Raw genomic sequence first — 21,377 nt, forward strand, 5'->3', positions numbered from 1 at the left:
GAAGTACACTGAAGTCCACAGGTGCTGAAGGCAATCAGATTTGAGTTTACAAGAACCAGGCAAAATATTTACAAGTGCTAGAGAAAAGCAGAGGCATTTACATAATCTCTGGCAACAAGTTATAAAAATATGGCACTTCCAGTACATTGTCCAGCTGCTTACAGAAAAATAACTCATCATATTAGGAAAGCAGGAAAGGCATTTTAAGCAAGTGAAATTTTTCCTATTTTCCTTTTTAAAAGTCTCAGATGCCTTAAAATAACAGTAAAGTGATGACTTTAGAGTGCAACACAAGACATACTTCTAGAAAAAAATAACACTACAAAAATATTCAAGCAAATATTCACATTTGAAATGGTAACTAACCATTTTCTTAGTATGGCCTTCGTTCTTAGATGGTTCTTAATGTTTTCCAAATTATTCTCAGAAGTAACTATTGAAGTCATTACCTTTAACAAATGTTTAAACCTTGTTCTATTAGAAGTTAAAAACAAAGTAAAAGACACCTACCTGTAATACCGAGATTGTAAATAGGTTGAACAAATAGTCTTTGATACATGGCTGGCAGACCCAAAATCTATTACTTTAACCCGGTAAGGCTGCCGAACAGGATCCACCAACATGATGTTCTCTGGTTTGAGGTCAGCATGGATTAAACCCAGACTTTTTAGTTTTTTCAGTGCAGTGGCCACCTGTTGCAGAATAGGCCGTATTACTTTCAGTTGCAGAGGGCTGAATTTGTTTTGTTTCAGGAAGTCGTATAAGTTCTGTTCCAACATCTCAAAAACCAGACAAGTATGGTTACGATGCTGAAAGCATTCATAGGCTCTCACAAAGTTAAATTCATCAGCATTTTCAGTACTCAGTCTTGCTAATATGCTCACTTCTATTTGTCCCTGGCGTGCATACGAAGGATGATTCTTCAGGATTTTGATTGCCACAATCTCATTTGTCCCCCTTTTCCAGCACTTCACTACTTGTCCAAAGGTCCCTCGCCCAAGGAAATCAAGAACCTCGTAAGTGTTTTTCACAGAGCACAATACCTCATGCTGTACTAACTGGTAATCTCCATCTCCACTTGTACCACTTTGTTTTGAAGTCGCAGCTGTTGTTACAACTGTCACTGGGTTTCCTACGTTGGTTTGCAACATTGCAGGAAGGATGGACAGTTCATCAACAATCTGCATCGTGCTGTTTTGATTATCCAGCTCTTCACTCTTACGCTTCAGTCCACATCGCTGGGGTCCTTCCAGGATATCTGTTCGGCTTCCTTGCGTCCCAGTCCGAGGTGCCTCTAACTGAGCTTGCTGCGCCTGCGCTGCTAACGCTTTTGTAGCACCTGCAATATTTTTTAAAGCAACAGCATTTGACTGCAACAAAAAGTTCTGTCCTTGAGGTCTGTCAAACGGATTTTTAGTCTGAAAGTATGCACTAACCCTGTGGGGAGAAATTCCAAAGTTTTTACCATTCACGTAGATTTGTGGGTAGGTTCTTTCGTGGTACACACAACTGCTTGGTTCTAGTTTGAGTTTCTTCACACTACAAAAGGCACTTGACTGGGTTTGATAAACATATGGTGGATAGACCAAGACTTGTGAGGCCATACCTACAGAGGGAGAGAAAAAGGAAGAGCCAGTGAGATTCTTCCATTCACATTTCTAAGCTTTGCAGTAACTTCTTGTAAAAAAAAAAAAACAAAAAAAAAAAAAAAACAAAAAAACAGGACAAGAGTATATTTTCCGAAGGAGCCAGCCTAAAATTACTTTGTATTTAGTTTCTTATGGACAATAGCAAAGTCCTCATGCCTTACCAGTGCACACACTTCAGTACACAAGGACTGTGGCACCAGCAGGTTACAGCAGTGTTTCTGATGGTGACACAGGGCAGGACTGAAATAGTCTGCAGCAGGCCACTACCTGTAATTTTTCAAGTGGGAGAACTACCTTTGTGCTATTAAAAACTCAGCTTTCATTTTTGTCCTGGGTTGAGTGAATGGTGGAGTTTTTTGGTGGCAGGGGAGGGGGCTATCGGCGCGGCCCCCTGTGAGAAGCTTCTCAAAGCTCCCCCAGCTCCACGTCAGCTCCACTTCTGTTTGGAAAACTGAGCCAATCGGCTGCGCCTCTGCGATAAAGTATTTAAGAAGGGACGTGGTGACGAGCAGTGGGACTTGTGAGGAGGAGTTGCTGCAGCTGCATGAACACCAAGGTCAGTGGAGGAACGGAGGAAGAAAGGAGGGGGGAGGTGTGCTGGAGCAGAGACCCCCCTGTATCCTGTGGTGAGACGGCAGGGCGGCCCCCCCTGCCACCCATGGAGATCTACGGTGGAGCAGACATTGATTTATGGCCTCTGTTTTTTGCTTTGATGATCAAGGTTCTGTGCCCGAAGAAGGCCGGGGTCTCATGGGAAAAGGCAGCCCCGATGCTGTAATTCAGTGCTGGGAGGATTGCAGCATGCGGGGGAGTCCCACGCCGGAGCAGCTCGGGAAGGGCTGCAGCCGTGGGAGGGACTCCAGTCAGAGGAAGTTAGTGACCCATGACGGAGCAGTGTGGGGAACGCTGCAGCCCTTGGGAGGAATTCATGTCGGAGAAAGTTTGTGGAGGACTGTCTCCTGTGAGAGGGGAACCACGATGGAGCAGGAGGAACAAGTTCCGGACACTCCCCTCACTGAAGATGAAGAAGGAAGTGGCAGCACTGACTGCACCCCCCATTCCCTGCCCCTGCGCCACTGGGGGAGGAGGTAGAGATATCGGGAGCAGAACTGAGCCCAGGAAGAAGGGAGGGCTGGGGGGAAGGTGTTCTCAAGATGTGGCAATGCTTCTCACTGTCCTACTCTGTTATGTGTTGTTAGTGTCTGTAATAAATGTATGTTCTTTTTTTCCTTCCCCTAACGAGTCTGCCTTTTGCTCGTGACCAGAAAGGGGAATTTTCTCCCCATCCCAGTCCTATCTCGGACCCCAATCCTGGCTCTCTGTCCCTTCTCATTGCCGGAGGGGATGGGAGAGAGAGCTGCTGCATTGTGGTTGGCTGCCAACCAGGCCCAAACCACGACAATTTTAAAACCCAGTAACAAAAAAGTTAAATAACCAATTCAAATATCTATCAATGATGATATAAAATAACTTAAAAGCTATTAATTGTGAGCCAACACTACCTGTTACACAGCGTATCCAACCTACTCATCATAAAAACCATCAGGCTTCTAAGAACAGACAAATGACACAACTGTCAAAGATCAAAGAATTTCACCGTCATGAAAGTGACATCAATCAAACCAAGTGATGGGGCCCAAAATACCTTAGAGGTGTGTGTATGTTCACCTAAACAATTGCAACTTTCTGGGGAAATCAAGATGTACAGCAAACTAAATTATTCATGAAAGGCAGGTGCTTTCACTAAGTTACATTCTATCCCACTGCAGAAGCTTGCATAACAGTGACACAGCTGTAGGGGGTAGAGGCACTAATTTCCCCTCCGCTTCAATTCAGATTTGGAAACTAAACATTAGACTCATACTTAGGCCACAAAAAAACTGCACTCTAAAGTAACCTGTTAAATTAGCTAAGCATAACATTCTACAGGCCCACAAAATATCTCCCTGATCAAAATAATTTCTGAAAACTTGGCTGATAATTGTAGAGAACTTACAAGGACAGATTTCTCACAGAACATTTATTTTGAAGTGAATGTGAAGGGAGGAAAAATAATACATTTTTCTATATATATTTTCTACATTCTGTATCTATATATTTTTAATATATATTTTTTCTGCCAACACAATTACTTCCTTGCTAAGAGAGAAGTTAGAATAAAAGTTTATGGATAGTTTTAACTTTTGAATTCCCAGCAAGACTGAGAGCAAGATTTCAATCTGATTGACTCCACTTTCCTCGAGGCCACCACATTTTTGAAAGGCTACACCTGTACAGCTTCTCAGAAAGAACACTCACACCTCAGAAATTAGTCACTAAGAACAGTTTTGCACAAAAGGAGGCAGTTTGCCAGCCTAGAAAGCCCCCGAGCACAGCAGCTACGTTCTGTGTAGCCCGTGTGACAGCACATCATTGGTCCTGTTTTCTCCTCAAATTCGTCCCCGAGTCAGGACACTAGCCCTACGGAAAGCAGGGCCACAAAACCATCCAGGGTCATGCTCCATGCTGTACCTCCCTTTACCAAGCGTGAAGCAGAGTGTGCCAGCAGAGCATTGGACAGAGGAAGACAACGGCAGTGGTACCTGGCCTGCATGTAGGACAAGGAATCTCAATTCTACTTCAAATTGCATAGACCTCACCTCTCTCTGATGCTGTACCTTCCAGCTCTCATCTCTGCACTGACCCTGGTATGTCCCCTTACAGACCAGTCAAACAACAGGCTTAAACTTTTAAGTCATATAACACTAAACACTAAGAAAAAGGCACTGGACGGATGCCAGTGTCAATTACTACAATGTTTCAGGGAAGTTATGGCTTAAAACAGTCCAACCAGCTTTCAGAAACAAATTCTATACCAATAATACTTTAACTAAGTCACTTTTTCATACCAAACACATGAAGATTCTAGCAATAGGTATTTAAATTGCAGATGAGTCACATAAAATTTAAGCCAGACATTGCAATGACTCTGATCAAACAAAAACTAACCAAAATGCACAGCGTAATTATTCTGGAGCTGTGATTTAGTTTATGCAAATTAACATTTTAAGAGTGATTAAAACAATCATATCACCTCAGTTCAGCATCCTATAATGGTTTTTGCCCCAGCAATAGAATAGAAACTTCAAAGACCTTTCCTTTCCAAAGCTGTTTGCCCAGAGCCAGATGATGTAGAAAGCGGGAGACCGCCGGCAGCTAAGCTCTCACCACCAAACATTATGGGACTGCCACTGGCCTCCTCTCCTCCACGCCAGAGATTTAAGACTGACTCTCAACCTCAAAACACAGGGCAAAAAATCTCTAAGTTCTTGAATTCTCTCCTAAATAACATACCCCATTACAAAGTGCCTGGTACACAGCATAAGCATATCATTGACTATGGAACTTAGCCTCTTTTCTATAGTAATTATGTTCAAATAATTAACTTACCCTGATCACATTACTTAGTGCTTCAAAGATCAACCCTCACTGACCATCCTGGAGCACACATATATCCAAGCCTACTTGGAGCTTCCAGTGACACCTGCACAGCTCAGGCCTAGCCAGACCTGTCAGCAGCCTACTGTTCCTCCTGTTCTTCTAGGGCAACTCAAACACCACATTTGGCACATTTACTCCAAATACACTAAAGTCTCAAACTAATTTTTTTTTTCTTTAAAATTTTTTCAAAGTTGCTGCTAAAAAAAAAACCCAAAAAAAACAACAACAAAAAAAACCAACTACTTTGCTTGCTTTTTCACCAGAAGCCCCGCTTGCATCTCTTTCACATGCATCTGCCTGGTGAATCTGCCGCAGCCCCAGCGAGCCCGTGTGCCCAGGATCTGCTATAACTGAACATCTTGCTTGGTTTAACTTCTGGAGCAGCTATTTGCCTGTGTAAGCGTGTTGCCAAAGCTGATGGCATGAAATCAAGACAATTACTTTGAAAAAGCGGTGATAAACCTGCACTGCAATTAAGGAGGTTTTCTGAAGACAGGACAGCAATCCAGTGGTAGAGAGAACAAGGGGAGGACAGTCCTCTAGCACAGTCAGAGCACCACTCAAATCCTCACCTGAGCCTGTTGGGACCACTGGTGTTCAAAAAAGAGTAAGTTTTCTATAGTTCATGATATTCAAACCACTCCAGAAGCACTGGAAGCACCTAGTCCCAACTTTAACATTGATTTCAGTTGGAAAAAAAATTAGTCTATCATTTTTTGGCAGCTGTGTTTCTTAGACTTAACTCCATGACCCTGAGCTCTGACCACAGTAACAGCTCTGTTCTCTGGTAAGAAGTTGAGTTTTTACAAGAACATTTTTAGCAACTCAAAGGGGGAAAAAAAAAAAAAAAAAAAAGCACTAAATGAAAGAGGTAACATACCCTGGGAGAATCACCTTTGATGCAGTCGTGACAGACTGAACTAAAAAAAATGTCAAGTTTTACTCCAGAAAAGTAATAATGGTCTTAGAGTTCTCATATGAGCATCTAATTTCTACCTTCCCCTAAACACTTCTCCTTTACCCCCATTATTTTGTTTGCCTTTTTTTAAACACATACTTCAAGATGCAGTCTTATTTGGAGAAACTACAGTATCTTTATATAAGGAGTGAATAAGGTATTCCCATGAAATAAGCACATTCAAATCCTGCAGTATCCTACACCTGAGACTGCTTAAAGACCTCTGGCATGCACTCATACGCAGTGCTCAGAAGAAATTTCAGACAGAAGTGCACTCTTTAGTATACATTAACGTGTATGCAACAAAATACACCAGAACAGCATGCAACTATCCAATACAACCAGCTGCTGGAGGTCTTCACTTTAAGCTAAGTTTATTAATAAAATTGATATCCCCCCTCTCAGACAGCAGAAATACACAACAAACGTTGAAGAAAAAGAGAAAATACCAGAACACCCTCTACTATTAACAGCATTGCCATGTTACGGAGGCTTTTTTGCTGGTTTGGGGTGGTAGCAGTTTGGGATTTTTTGCTGGGGTTTGTTTGATTGGTTGTTTTTTTTACTACTTTGGGGGATCCAAGTTACAATATAATCTTATTGATAGCTACACTGGAAAGAGTGAAGGGGTTTTGTTTGGGTTTTTTTGGTTTGTTTTTTTTTTTTTTTTTTTTGGTGGTGGTGGTGGTGGTTTTGGTTTTTTTTTTTTTCTTAAGCAGGTCTTCTGGTAAAAGAAAATAATATACTGCACATTTTTACCTACCCCTGAGTGGATCTTTCTTTTCACCCCCTTGTCACAAATCATTTCACTGAGCTTACACTTCTTTCTGCACACCTCTTATCAAGACCACTCCTGCTTCCTCATACAAACCAAAGCAGCTTGTCAGACTACACCTATATTAACCAGTTCAGTAGCACAATAAAAGGGGGACATGTAGAGCAAAGCAGCTGATGCTAAAGAAAAACCTCACTCTGTGCTCATTTCAGGGAGGTTGCTTGAGCCTGAACACTCATAAGCAGATGGCGCACATCTTCCAGTTAACTTTAATTTAAAATAAAAACAAAAATGTGTGTACTACAAGACAACTCCAGGATGCAAACCAAAGCAGAGTAAAACCATCAGAAGATGGGCTGAAAAGCACAGTCCCCAGATGACCTACCACAGGCAGCCTCCAGCTACCCAAGTAGCTTCAGAATCAATTTTCAGTTTCAGTCTCAGAGAAGTCTGTCCATTCCCCCTACACATATTTTTAAAGCTCTCTTCTCCTTCCCCAAGTGCAAGATGACCATCATAACTTCACTCCAGTGCAGTGGCACACACAAGTTAAAGTTGGCTCTGGAACTCTCCAGCTTGCTGTCCTCCAATACTGAGGCTGCCTCACATGCCAGATGCTGCTACTGAATACGGCAGGGGATGTAGAAAACAAAGCCTGTCTCAAGACACTTACCAATTGTTATTACCTCTAGATAGGTACCCTTAGAAGGAAATGAGTCTCCTTGGCTCTAAGTTTGAAGCACTGAGAACTGGGAAGTCTACACTTGGCTTATTAAACATCAAATTATAAAAAATGTGTGAATTTTGATCAGAGTTAAGACTGAATTCTGTGCTTCTGAAGAAAGCATGAACAAAATAATGAAGTAAATCACTGAATTTATTTTAAATGTGTTATTTAAATAAATTAAAATATTTTCAGAAAGTGATGACAATAAAATGGGATGCTCTTCACAGTTTGACCCCATCCAGTCAAGCTTATCTCTACAGAACTGAACAGAGAACCATGCAGACATTGCTCCAAGAAGCGGAGCACCTCTGGTAACATCTTGCTAATGTTCACCTAACTGTAACAATACTCTTTACTAGATTCTTAAAATTACATCTCCGGCCTTCTCAAGTAGTTCTAGGCAAATTCATAAATACAATCAATTTGGCAGACTAACAGCCTCAACCAGCACAGGCTGTTCCGGGCCTGACCACCATTAATAATTAACTATAAATTGACATTTCCTCACAACAGAGTAAGGGGGGGAAAGGAGTAGGTAGCAAAGTAACTAGTTAGTATGTACAGTGCAGCAAAGCTGAAGAGAAATTGCCACACTACACCTTTACTTCTGCAAAATAAACAGCCCCTTTCAACTGCCCTGAGAAGCGCAATCACTATGTTGCCGGTGTTACAGTAAAATTCCCCACAGGCAAAGCCACCTGATACTATAGTTACAATTTAACTCAAGAAAACTTGTTTTCCAACTTCTTTCAAGCCTCCATCAGTGAGAACCAGTTTCAACACACTCCCACCCTTCTCTCGGCACAGCTGGGCGGCAAGGGAGGCTTTCTAAAAGCTCCGTAACTTCCAGCAAACGCGTAATTTGAGCAGTAGTGCTTAAGTGTTTTATTTACATTATGCATCACTTTGAAAACACCATAAGGGTACTGTCATTTTTCCCAGGTTAAAAAATAAAAAAAAAAAAGCGTTCTTTTTATATTAGGTGCCACCCAGCTTTTCCTGTTAACAGGTATAAAGCTGAAATAGTTGCCCCCTCTCCCTTTCCCCAGAAAAAAAATCTTATTACTGGTAGTAGCAGCACCTCTGTGTTATTGTTTATTTCAGATCTGTATCGGAACAAGCTGTACTGATGTGAGCACTTTCATACCCATGAACTGTTCACCCTGAGGAATTCCCTTACTCCAGCTGCATGATTCATAACAAAGCACTGGCAATGGAGATTTCTTGCTAATTATAAAGGAAAACACATCTACAGAAAGTACAAAGAGCCAGGAGATGCAAGTCCAAGGAATCCCACCTCCCCCAGCCACCTTGAAACCAACTCTGTGAACAGATTCTCTGGCCCATGGAAGGGTGGGAGTGGAGCAAAGGAGAAAGCACTGAGGTGTTTCAAGTAACACATGCCGCATGAATTGTTTCCTCACATAACCATGGAGGCAACCCTGGCCATGACCTACACAGGCACACACACACTCCACCACAGAGAACAGCGAGATGCAGACGCACCTTTGATGCGAGCTCTCCGAAGAAGCCAACACCCAGATCTAGGGGCAGCAACCAGAGACCCAGAAGTTTAATGACAAAAGCAATGATTACGATCTTTGATTAAAACACAGAAGATATTTCAGAGCTCAGGAATTTTGGTCCTCCATACAGCAAGAAAATTAAGCTGAACCAATGGTAGCTTTTGCCTGACAAAAGCTCAGTCCTGCACAGATCAGTGGTGAAGGTTGAGGCTGGAAGGCCAGAAGTTGGATCCAAGCTTGGAGAGAGTCTTAGTGGGAAGCAGATGATAAAATAACCTAATTTGCAGTTGTAAAACATAGTTACTACCCACCTAAGAAAAATATTACAGGGCTGACTTTACATTTCTCCAACATTTGAGATGCTTTTAATCAGACACTACAAATGTTGCACTGATACCAGAAATTGAAAATATAAGTTCATTTAAGTGTGATGTGAAGTAGTCTCAATTGCACCATTGTCTCAATACTTGGAAACAGAACTGATGCCATACACTGAACACAAATATATTTTACATAAAATATCAGAGTGAACTCCTCAGACTCAATGCTGCCATTTGTACCAGTGCTGAAGAATACAATCGCTATATTCATATTTTCCACAAATATCAAAGGCTAAATCTTGTGATGCCAGTATGACTGCAATCATAGTTAAAAAGACAAATGGAACAATACTTCAAGAATTTATTTTTCTGCTGGACAAGAAGCTGTTATGCAACTGAAAAGAAAGCACAAGCAGCGCACTATCGGTCATCAGCCCTGAATGAGAGCACACTATCCAAAGCAGAATGTGCCACCATCAACACAAACAGCACATTTCAACCAGCACGGGCTTCGCCAGCCTAATTTCTTGTTTTAAAAGACTAACTCTTTTTGAACTTGAAACCAGTGGGCACACTGAAATAAGTCCCTAACAGTTGTGTTTAGGAGAGCCCACACCTTTGGGTTCTGCATGGCAATACAGTGCTGAAGGATGTATCCAAACTCCTGCTACTGTCTGTCACTCTTCTACACAGTAAGAGAGATCAAGGCAAGTAAAGACATAGGACATAAAGTCATATTTTTTCCATTGCTGTAAGTATTTCCAAAAGATTTTGACACCTTCCCTAGAGCAGAAATAAAATTTGATAGAGGGATTTAGCTCAAACTACCTGTCGGTAAGCCACCTGTTCAAATGCTACTGTCTTCTTTAAAAACAAACAAGCAAATACATATGCCATTTCTCCTTCTTATTTCCAGACATTTTATTTTTATTTCATAGCTTAATTTCACATTCTTAGTCTGCTGGTCTTTTGTTAGAATTAGAAGCACAACCACCCAGCTAAGAAATTTATTTAGAAGCTTCATTTTATAATAGCTCTAGATAACATTAAACGCAGCTCCTGTAAGAATATAAATCTAGATAGCTATCTTCCTCATTGCCACTTTACCTTCACAGAATGGTTGGCATGCCAGAACATCTGCATGCCCATGAAAAGTTGGTTCTTTATCAAGTCCTCTAAATTACTCAAGGCGGAAGAAGTTCATTCAAAAGCATCTTTCTCCTTCTTATAATAAAAAGATTCTCAGCTGGACAAAGCACACATCAGTACAGCAACACAAAATTACTGTCCTCCCCACAGGACTTGCACGTTAAGTCTGCAACAGTGCACACACAAATAACCTGTCGAGCTCATCAAGTCTGTGATGCAGAAGTTTGCAAACTGTGGTCTACTGTACCAAGAGAAAACTGTTCAGGAGGTGTATAAAACTGTTTCCTACACATTGAGACTTACCTAGCAGTAAATAACATTCGAGTTCAAACTTTCCCCAAAAACATGAAAAATCATAATCACTTTTCCAATAGGACCAGCAAGAACTTAGTTATCAAGCAGTTACCAAGACAGCACACCTAGATCATATTCAATTCCTTCAGCAACAAAAATATTACAGCAAATAAGAACCTTAGCCTTCTTTTTTTGTTTTAAATCTGACTTAACTGTAAAGAAAGACATCTAAACCAACATGCCTCTCCATTTGCCTTTTTTTGCTACAGTTTTCAGGTCTGTCATTTCAACTACACCCAGTAACAACTTTCACACATATACTGATTGAGGTATATATACATACAAACATTATATGTATACACACACACACCCAGTATGTACGTGTTTGAAAGGGGTTTTTTTACATATACACACAATGACAACTCCTCAAAGCTCTTTTTTTTTTTTCAGAATACGTAAAAGTAAAATATTACAAATACAGATTTAAGTAACAGGTGTTTTTCTTTCATTGTAAGCAACATCATGGACATAGCATTGGTTGCTTACTGAACACAGCTGTGTAAATTAGGCACGGCATATATAGAACAATAAAGAAGTAACAGAAAATAGGTGTTCACCACTTCTTTCATATTTCTTAAGAAGTGGAGGAAACAGTGTTTCCTACAGGCAAAACCCAGTGCATCAGAAATGCATATTCTCTCACAGAAGGCTCATCCTTTTGCTTCCTAACAAATCAGTAACTCTAGTAACCCATATTATAATGTTTCCCAAAGCCATCAGTGCAAGAAATTTCTCTCTCTCTCCTACAGAGAGGAACTTACTAATTCTACTGTACAGAAAGGAATGCAAAAAGAAAGGCAAGCATATGACTCCACTAGCTAGAGTATACTATTGATAAACGTGTCATTTCTTTCTCTGTTGTGTGTTCTTCCATATTTAATAATATTTCCATTTGTAGCATAAATAAACTTTTAACATTGCTCTTATTTTAATCTTTACAACAAAGTTTAGACATCTCTTCAACTGAGTTTTTAAAACACATTTAGTTTTGAGACACCTGTCAGAGTTCCCAAAATATTTCTTAAGATAATCTCCCATGACATCCTCTTGCAGGGCTCAGAGCTGACATAGTCAAAGGAAGCAGTTAGACCATAGCATCATTTCAAAAGCCATGAAGAAAAGGTATTTAAAAACTCCTTTAGAATCTGATGAAAGCAATCCATTCCTATTAGGCTGAATACCAATTAATATACTGAATCACAAACTAAACTGATAGATAAGGAAAGAGGAGACAAGAGGTTTTTACTTCTCTTACAAGCAAAGCCTGTTCCTTCCAAAGGGTTTCACAAGTAAGATCCTGAACACCAAAAACTCCCATATTAAACAGAATCAAGTGCTGAAAAATAAACATCTTATGAGGACCTCCTCTAACCCTATAAATAGTTTAAATCTTCAAAAACAAGCTGTGGAAAAATATTCTCAACTAGAACAGACAAGCAAGCAATCCTAATGATTTTTTTTAAAAAAATAAAAAACCCCACAGAATAATTGAAAGGAAGATGGTAGGAAGTAGCAGATGACCAAAGTTTCTAGGAAAACACAGGAAGGAAGAGTTTTACAAGGCACTGATGCACATGAACAGCTTTTCAGTCAAAAAGGCAAAAAGACATTTTACAAGAAACAAATAAAAAGCCTTCTGGAAATTGTGCAAGTTCCACCAATTGTTGTGTACCAATACAGCCAAAACCTGCACCATACGGAAGAGGGAAAAAAATGAGTACATTTTACTCAAACTAGTGGAATAAGGTAAAGGTTAACGCACCATACGGAAGAGGGAAAAAAATGAGTACATTTTACTCAAACTAGTGGAATAAGGTAAAGGTTAACACACCATTTTTTGTAAACACTGACAAAGGACTAAAACAAAGCAGTAAAGAACAGAGACTGTGAAAACAGGAGAGAAGAAATGTGTTTGCATACCTACATATGAAAAAGTAAATTACTTTTGTAAAAGTAAATGACAAAGGTTTCAGATAAAATTGTGTATACAGATAATTTTTATGAATACCTGATGCTAGTGGTTACTCTTCCAGAGGGAGCTTAAACCACCATTAAAAAAAGTTTCTTTGTTTCCCTTATAATAAACTTTGTATCCATTATCAGTTTGTTTTCTCTCTGCACTTTCACATTTATATGACAACCTTCCCATTAAGACCTTGAGTCTACACTAGTTTCTTTCTGTGGGCAGGCACTCGTTCCAGTCTATACCAGCAGGACAGAGGAAAGGTTCAGATGTCTGTTCACAGCCAAAGACCCTAGAGAGCAGGCCTGGAGGGATTTGATCACGCTAGTAAAAACAGCAAACATCTTTGCAATGAAGACACTCCAGCCCCACACAAAGCACAGATGCACCAGTTACCACAAGCCCAGCTGAAGTTGCTCTACTGGCAATTTTCTCATTTTATCATGCATCAAACCAAGGTGAGCACAAGTGAGGAGACCCACTTCATCTCACAGTTCACCTTTTAACCAAGAGTCCAGTAAAACTAAAGTAAAACTCCTAAAATAACCCAAGGCAAGTTTTCTCAGGTACTAGACACCACTTGCCCCAAGGCAAGGCAACAGTCGAGTTTCAGCTTTGTGATAGAAATCTTGTCTCACCCAGCAATTTAAGTTCCTACTAATCTCCTGCCTTGGAAGTTAAGTGTCCCAGTGTCATAAAAATAGCTACAGGACAATCCAGTGTAGCAATCTAAAGGAGCACAGCCTCCAGTTCAGAGAAAGGCAAGAATCCCCCAGATGAGTGGATTACAGACTGGTTTCAGACAGGTATGGAAAGCAGCTGTGAGTATCTGGGACCTGCAGCCACACCCTCCTCTTTTAAGGAGGACGTTAATGGCACCATGCACAGGTTTTGGGACCTGAGCTTTCTTGTCCCTAAATTTTCCTCCACTTACCCTGAATGGGTAGTTACTGTGGTGCTGTAGGTTTCTGGCAAGTCATGTTTATACAAATATGAAGGGAATTTCATTTGACAATAACTGACTTTTTACGTGAAATCATATTTACATTAATACTATCATAATAACTTATATGATAATCTATCGTATAAATTTATATATATATTGATTTATAACATGCTTTAAAAAGCACCAGAACAGTTTTCTAGAACAATTAAACCATTTCAGCAAGAATGGAAAGAGTCACACAAATTTAAGATTACGGATTTTAAAAAGTTTTTTTGATGGAGTGTCACTTATAACATGCAATAGTAATTCTCTGTACATAAGAATACAATCACTCTTTAAATATTGAGGAAGTTGCTATAGTTTTGATCATACTAAATATATATATGAAAATATTTCTTGTATCTGTTTTGTCTTTAGATATTTCACTGAGTCTTATTTTATTGTTGTGGTTTACAACTTGAACTCAACATTTTTATAGGCTTTATCCTGTTGTACCCAAATATTGTAGGGCACAACAGAGCTGGAGAGAAGGCCACACTTCCAAAAAAATAATATTTTCCAATTTTTCCTGAAAATACAAAGTGAAAAAAGACTGTACAAAAAGTTTACATAATGCTGAGACTATTAAATATGCAAAGTTCATAACATACACAGAGATATTTTGAAATTAAATTGATTCTAAGTCACTGAACAAGAAAAAAATCAGAACTACTTGAATTGACTTGCTTAAAAGCCACTCCAGTTATTTGTCTTTTCTTCCATTTTCAATCAGAATTGCTATGCTAGAGATTAACCCCATTTTGTCAGAAAGTTACCCACCCTCAAAATGGAAGTGGAATATTAAGATGCTACATGGTAAAAAAAAAAAAAAAAAAAAAAAAAGAAGTGATATAATGTAAAAAAATACTACAAAACTGTACAGACTGTCCCCAAAATGCATCTAAAAACAAGACCCACACCAATTCTTGCCATCTTTCCCTACATTCACTATTTTGAAATACAACAGCTGAAGAATTAAAGGGGGGGAAGGGAAGGGGAAGAAAAAAAATAAAACTAGAGGACTAGCCTGTAGGAAATACTACACTATCAAAAAAAGTCACAGACAAAAACCTACTTTCACAATTACATGTTGTTCCTCTGCTCATCTGTCACTCAAAAGTTAATGCCTCTGAAGAGAAATGGAGCTTCAATTTCTCTAGAAATCTGTAAAAGAGACAGAGACTAAATTAAAATGGTCTATAGAGGGTGGCAGGGGAAGCCAAGAACAGGTAACAGGTTTTTCCAGGCTTTATGCTTCATTACAGGTTATTTCAGGTTCAATAGAGGGTGTTCACTGCCTGTAAAAGTCAGAAAAGGTAACCGATTTCACAGCACTAGCTATTGAAAGCTGCTTTAAATATAGTTAACAGTTTCAGATACCCGGAGACCCATCTCATACTTCACCCGAAGAATGAGCTTTTCTTCCAAAGACCAGGATTGAAAGTAATACCTGAAAAACTGCAATGGAGTGGAAAACAATGTAAGAGATCTGAAGAAAAATAATATTTCAGTGACTTGGGAACAGAAACATTAACTTAGAAGCTCCCCAGCATCAAGATCAACTCTTACTTCCCTTATTTTCAAAGGCAAGAAAATTTAATAGTTAGACCAGATGAAAATAATTATTTGACCAGCCGTGCGTTTACATAATCTACAGAAGCTTCATAGTTTCAATGAAGAAGTAATAAGGATATTTCCTTCGTCAAAGTAATCCTACACAAGACTTCAGAAATTCTCCTGTAACTGCACTGTAACATCAGGAAATCGAAGAAATTCTGAAAACACAAAAAGGCACAAACAAGCTTTTTCAAGGTATGAAAGGCAGATACTATTTCACAAAATTCAACAGCGAATGTGTAACTGAGGAGTACTGATATCACCACGAGGACGTCCTACTTCCACATTTCTTCTTCCCTCGATTGAGTATCACCAGTTGATTATCAGGCCTGCTCTACCCGATTCATACTTCTGTTAGTCAGTAGAGCAGTCTACCTCAGCTGTAATGCTTCTGCATATAGAATAAAATATTCAGTGTAGCTAAGCCTTGTCTAAAAAAAAAAAAAAAAAGCATAGATGTTTTCTGCTTTTTTCTACAAAGTTCTGTGTAGAAAGCAATACTGCCTACAGTAACTATTCTGTATGTGCAGAGCAGTCATACATCACAATACCTCACAAACCTCGCATTGCAATAGCAACATTCAGCTTAACTAAAAGTAGTTTTCTTTCTGTTATTTAACATTCCTCTTAAATACATGTTCAGCTTCAAATGACAGCCCTGTGCCCATTACCAATACTTTTCTTCCCCTCCCCCTCCAGAAAGCCAACTATAAAATTCCTCATTTAAAATGCACTGTTTTGTCAAAAAGATCTTTGTTGCTATAATCAGCATACTGCCAGAATGGAAAATAGAAGAACGATCATATATACGGTTAAAAAGAAAACTGTTCTGAAAACAGGAAGAGAGCAATCCCATAAAATAGTACAGAGGGGTACATCCATATACACATAAGCTTGGAGAAGTGCAGCCTGACATTCCTACATGTTTAGGTAGGAATTTTCATGAGAATTAAGCATAGTTAATTTTGTTCTACCCAGGACCTGGTAAATTAACACTCTGCCTCTAAAAGTGCTGCTCAGCCTTGCATCCCTTTTAACAGAGGCAATCAATCTGACATATACTTTTTGAAAAATCATTTCCAAAACAATGCTTTGAAGCAACTGCTATAAATTGAAAGACATAACTAGCACACACAAATTCTAATATTTCTATCAGTTGTGTCAACTTCTGTAAGATGAGTTGAAAGCTCACTCTTCCTCCCCACACCCTCACCTTGGCTCCTGAATAACGAGATGCCAGAGACAGCCTCATTTCCCTGTTTGTGTAGGTAGTTGCTTGAAAGATAGGAGGGAAACATGCAAACACAAAGAACCTGAAACAAAGAAAAATCACAGGCACGGGCAGAGACCCCAGGTCAGAAGCAGCTTCCCAAGCAATTTTTTAAATTAAAATATTCCAGCTGATCAAATCTCTCTGATTACAAAGTGTCTTCAAACCCGGAATGCCACACACCACCACCACAACCCGAATTAGAGCACCTAGCCAAACGTATCTGCAAAAAAATAATTTACAAGCACAACCGATGCCACACCCTGAGCAAGCAGCAGAACTCGCACTACAACAGAAGTCCCCGGTAATAAGCGCATTAAATAAAAATTCTAATTCCTGTTCTACATGATTATAAACATCTCACCGTGCGCTACCATAAATGGTTCGCGGCAGCACAGATAAAGCAGTCACCACTGTGTTGTATCAGTTTTCTCCCAGTAAGTCCGTGTTAACACTTTGCTCTATTTATTTGCGATCTCACCGTGCCACTTCATAATACAGTCTTGACCTACTTTCCAGGTGCTTAATTAATCTCTTTGCTGGCTGCCATGCTTATTAGACAGTTACTGTGCGAATGTTAAACTCAGTTTATAGAAACGTTTAGCAAATGAACTCTGCTACAGAATTATTGTTACGCCAAAAAGTAAGTCCTCACAGTCTAGTCAAGTTTTTCTACTTTGTGTTAAAATCAGTCGGAGCATAAACTTTTTGCAAATGATACAATGGGAGGTAATACAGGGCGGGGTGGGGGGGGAGGGATGGGGGGGAAATAATCACAGAAATATGCATTGTTATCAACAACTGCTGCTTTACTTCATGCAATTGTCTCATAACACGTTTTCCCACAATTTAAAGATACTAAAGTAACTGAAATAAACAAGGATATACGTAAGCGGGAAGATGCAAAAACATCAAAGCCATATAGTTTCTGGGAAGGCAAGCCTGAGAGTCTCAAAACAACTTACCAAGTTAACAAAAAAGGAAACCAGCACAATTTTTGGCACTGACATTTTAAGTCAGATGCAACAGTTAGCAACAAAAGTATAGCCCCAAAAGAAAAACATTTATATATGCACATATATATATGTATAAGTACATAGCACTGACGATTGAGGGCTTAATAGAAATTAAAATTTTTTTAAAAAAAATACGTAAAAAGAAAATTACTATTTCTTACAGCGTTGAGCACACGCAAACGCATCCGCCAGTTTTATAACTGATGCCACGACGAATCAAGAACCAGAAGAAACCCAGTACAATCCCTGCTGCAATCACTACATTAAAGCCACCAGCAACAGACCCCTCTATTTTTACAGAGCTAGTTCTTGGGAACTGACCAAATTTTAAAGCGTCAACTTCCCTTCCAGCTGTTTTTATTTGTACCGGCCCCCAGCACCATTTGCTTCCCCGGCCCCTCAGCGCCACCTTCCCCAGCAGCGCGGAGGGGGTCCCGCGGGTCCCTCCGCGGGGGTCAGGGCGAGGGGCGGGGGTCGCGTCACTCCGGGGCTACGAGGAGCCGCCGCGGCGGAGGCAGCCGGGAGCGGGACCCGTCACGGGCGGAGCGGCGGGGGACGCGGCGGCCGCGGCGAGCCCGGGAGGGGAGCGGGGCACCGCCGGAGCCCGCCCGGCCCCGCCACCGCCCCGAGGCCGGTAACGGGCGAGGCGGTTGCGCCGCCTCCTCCCGCCGGGCGGCAGCGGCCTCGCCCGGCAGCCGGGGCGGGCGCTTCCCCCGCGCCGGGGAAGGGGAAACTTCGGGGACGCGGCGGAGCAGGCGCCGCCGAGGGCGACAGGAAGGGGAAGCGGCGCTGCCCGCTCCCCGCCGCCGGGGTCCGGCGAGGGCTGAGGCGCGGCCGCCGCGCCCCGGGGCAGCAGGGGGGTAAGGGCTGCCCCGGCTCCCCCCCCCCCCCCCCCCCCCCGCCCGCCCACCGCCGCGGGAAGGAGCCGAAAGCCGCCGGCGGAGGCAGCGCCCCTCTCCGCCCGCCGCGGACGGCCCCGCTCCATTCCCGGCCACTCACCTTCACGGATCGGGCCGCACTGGCGTCCGAGCTGGAGCTGCCGCCGCCGCCCTGGGCATGTCCGGGAGCGCCCCGGGGAAGCGCCGCTCCGGCCGGGCTCAGCCCCTCAGCCCCGCCGCTCCTGCCGCCGCCGCCTCGGCCGCTGCCATCTTGTCCTGGCGGCTGGGAGGGAAAAGCCCCGGCTCAGCCCGCTCGGCAGCCCGGGCCTCCGCCTCATCTTCCCGGGGAGGGACCCAGCCCGCCCCCGGCCGCCGCCTCCTCCGCCTCCTCCCGCCTCCGCCGCTGCCCTGCCCGCGGCGGCCTAGCGGCGCCCGCCGCCGCCCATCGCCCCGGAGCGGCGGGCCGCGGCCCCGCCGAGCGCTGCGGAGGGGGCCTCCGGGCCGGGCCGCACCGCACCGCGGCCCCGCTCCGCCGTGCCCCGGCCCGGCGCCCCAGCCCGCGGGGCCCGGCCGCCGCCCGCCCGCCCGCTCCGGCGCCGCCGCGGCAGCGCCCCCGCCCGGCCCCGCCGCCGGGAGCCGCCCCGCGCCGCCGCCTCCCCGGGCGCTGCGGGGGCTTCCCGGTGCTCCCCGCTGCCGCCCCGAGCCCTCTCTCAGCCCCTGAGCTGAAACATCCCCCCCCCCCCCCGCCCCCGGCTCGGAGAAAGGCGGGCGCCGGCGCGGTAAGGAACGCCTGGCGCTTATTCTCGCCCCGTCGCACCGGGGAGGCGAGGCAGGCGTGTGGTCACCGTCTGCCCGAGCAGCACCTCAGCGGCGGAGCCGAGGCAGGACCCTCTGCTTCTTCACCGCCGGCTGGCGGCTCCCCCGGGAAGCCGTGAGAGGTCTGCTTGAGACGCTGCTAACGCTCCTCTGCCTGCCCCGCTCTGCCGCTACCTGGAGGAAGGCAACCCCACACTTTCTGAGACCTCCCTGAGGAGCACCTGCAAAACCCCTAGCAGTCCTCCAGCGACGGCAATCCTGATCACAGAACACCAAATGGTGATCCTTTCCTCCTCACATCATTAGCTGCCAACTCTCTTAACATTCACAGCTGCCTAACGCGCATGATGAGGAAACCGGCGCCAGGGAAAAGACCGGACTCCCAAGACCTGCAGCTTAGAGGGTAACAATGCGAGAATGAGCATGTGAACTCCAAATTCGCTTAAAGGAGCGCTCCTGCTTTATAAGATGAAGAGACTCCCCTACCCAGCCCTGAAAAATAACTGTGAAGCACCAACCTTCTAGATCCAGTCTGCCCTCTTTCCCCGATGAGCAGTGCCTGCCACGTTAGCCAGGTACCACCAAACACACCCCTTGCTAGACAAGTAACAGGACAGAGCAAATGTAATGACCATTTTGTGCCCCACGTTACAATTCAGCATTTTGCCTTACTCAACTCATGACAAAATAACAGGATACACCCTCAGTAACAACATACCTCTAATATTATACATTACTTAAATATTCGTGGTTGGTTGCAGGACTGGTCAACTTCTGCAAACAGAATTCTTGACCCTAAATAGTATTCAGCTGATGTGGGGCAAAAAAGGAATTACTGTTTGCCTATAAAGTAGTTAGCCCCAAGATAAATTCTTGCCTACAGCTACAACTGGACATCACATGCTTCTCCACCTCTTGCCAAAAATAACCAACAATTTCTTTATTTACTTGCACAACTCCATGTACTCTCTATTTTTCTCTCACTACTCATTCCAGAATTTTCAATGTGTGTCTGCTTGATTTTAACCTTTATTTAGGTCCAATCCTTGTAACAAAGCTTGTCAGGATGCTAAGTCAGAATTTTATTTAATTAATTGGAGAAGACAGAGTTATTGTATGGAAGTACTAAAACCGAACATTGGCGTTACTACTGTAATACCACCAATACTCAGCCTTGCGAGTAATGACACATATAATTTAAGGGTGGGGAAAAACAAGTGGGTGTCAATGTTAGTAAATTATAGCTCTCAAGAGCCGCTCATCAAATCTTTTGCTTACTAATTTTATAAATATTGATCAAGCTTCTCTTCATGTCTCCTAAAAAATAACATCCTACAGAATTATTCAGATACACATTTTATCAACATATAATCTATTATAAAATACTTCAAATGTCAATAGAATCTTCTTGTTGATTACTTAACCATACAAACTCTAAAATGACTTAACAAAATAAAGCATTAAGTACATGCCAAGTCAGTTTGTAAGTGTATTTAAATCCACAAACACAGACTGGCATACATGTCACCCCAGATTAAACACTTGTGATCTACTGAAAAATAAAAAAATTCCTAACTGGTCTCAGCGTATTTTTTACAGCTATCTTTTAGGAACTATTTATAGCAATTTTCTTATTTATCACCATGCAACTTTTTATAGTTTGATAAACAAAATGATCCAAATATGGTTGTAAACTTGAATGACACTGATTCTCTAAAAACAGACAAAATTATGAATCCAGTGTTCCACTGATACATTTGTACAATTTTCACCAACTTTCAAAAATAGATTTTAATTTATGTTTAGAAAAGAAGGGTGTGATTTTGGGGTGATTAACATCTCTTGCTATACTGGTCTCTCTCTGGAGTTATGAGCTGGTCATGTTTGCTAAATA

The 21,377-nt window shown here is 42.3% G+C and overlaps 1 protein-coding gene across 2 annotated transcripts in view; it reads right to left on the bottom strand.

Moving 5' to 3' along the window:
- Positions 1 to 19,072, bottom strand: part of HIPK3 (homeodomain interacting protein kinase 3) — a 77,005-nt gene extending 57,933 nt beyond the window's left edge. The window contains exons 1-3 of one of the 2 annotated variants that reach the window (XM_042785207.1): positions 18,789 to 19,072; positions 14,962 to 15,050; positions 511 to 1,606 (exon numbers count right to left, since the gene is read on the bottom strand). In XM_042785207.1, coding sequence (XP_042641141.1) covers positions 511 to 1,606; positions 14,962 to 14,992 — 1,127 coding nt within the window. In that variant the 5' untranslated portion in view covers positions 14,993 to 15,050; positions 18,789 to 19,072. The remainder of the gene's footprint in view (positions 1 to 510; positions 1,607 to 14,961; positions 15,051 to 18,788) is intronic. The other variant, XM_042785208.1, reaches the window with a different exon arrangement.
- Between the last annotated feature and the right edge of the window lie 2,305 nt (positions 19,073 to 21,377).

The sequence above is a fragment of the Tyto alba genome, unplaced genomic scaffold, assembly GCF_018691265.1.
Source record: "Tyto alba isolate M040663 unplaced genomic scaffold, T.alba_DEE_v4.0 Super-Scaffold_8, whole genome shotgun sequence".
In the NCBI taxonomy this organism is placed as follows: Eukaryota; Metazoa; Chordata; class Aves; order Strigiformes; family Tytonidae; genus Tyto; species Tyto alba.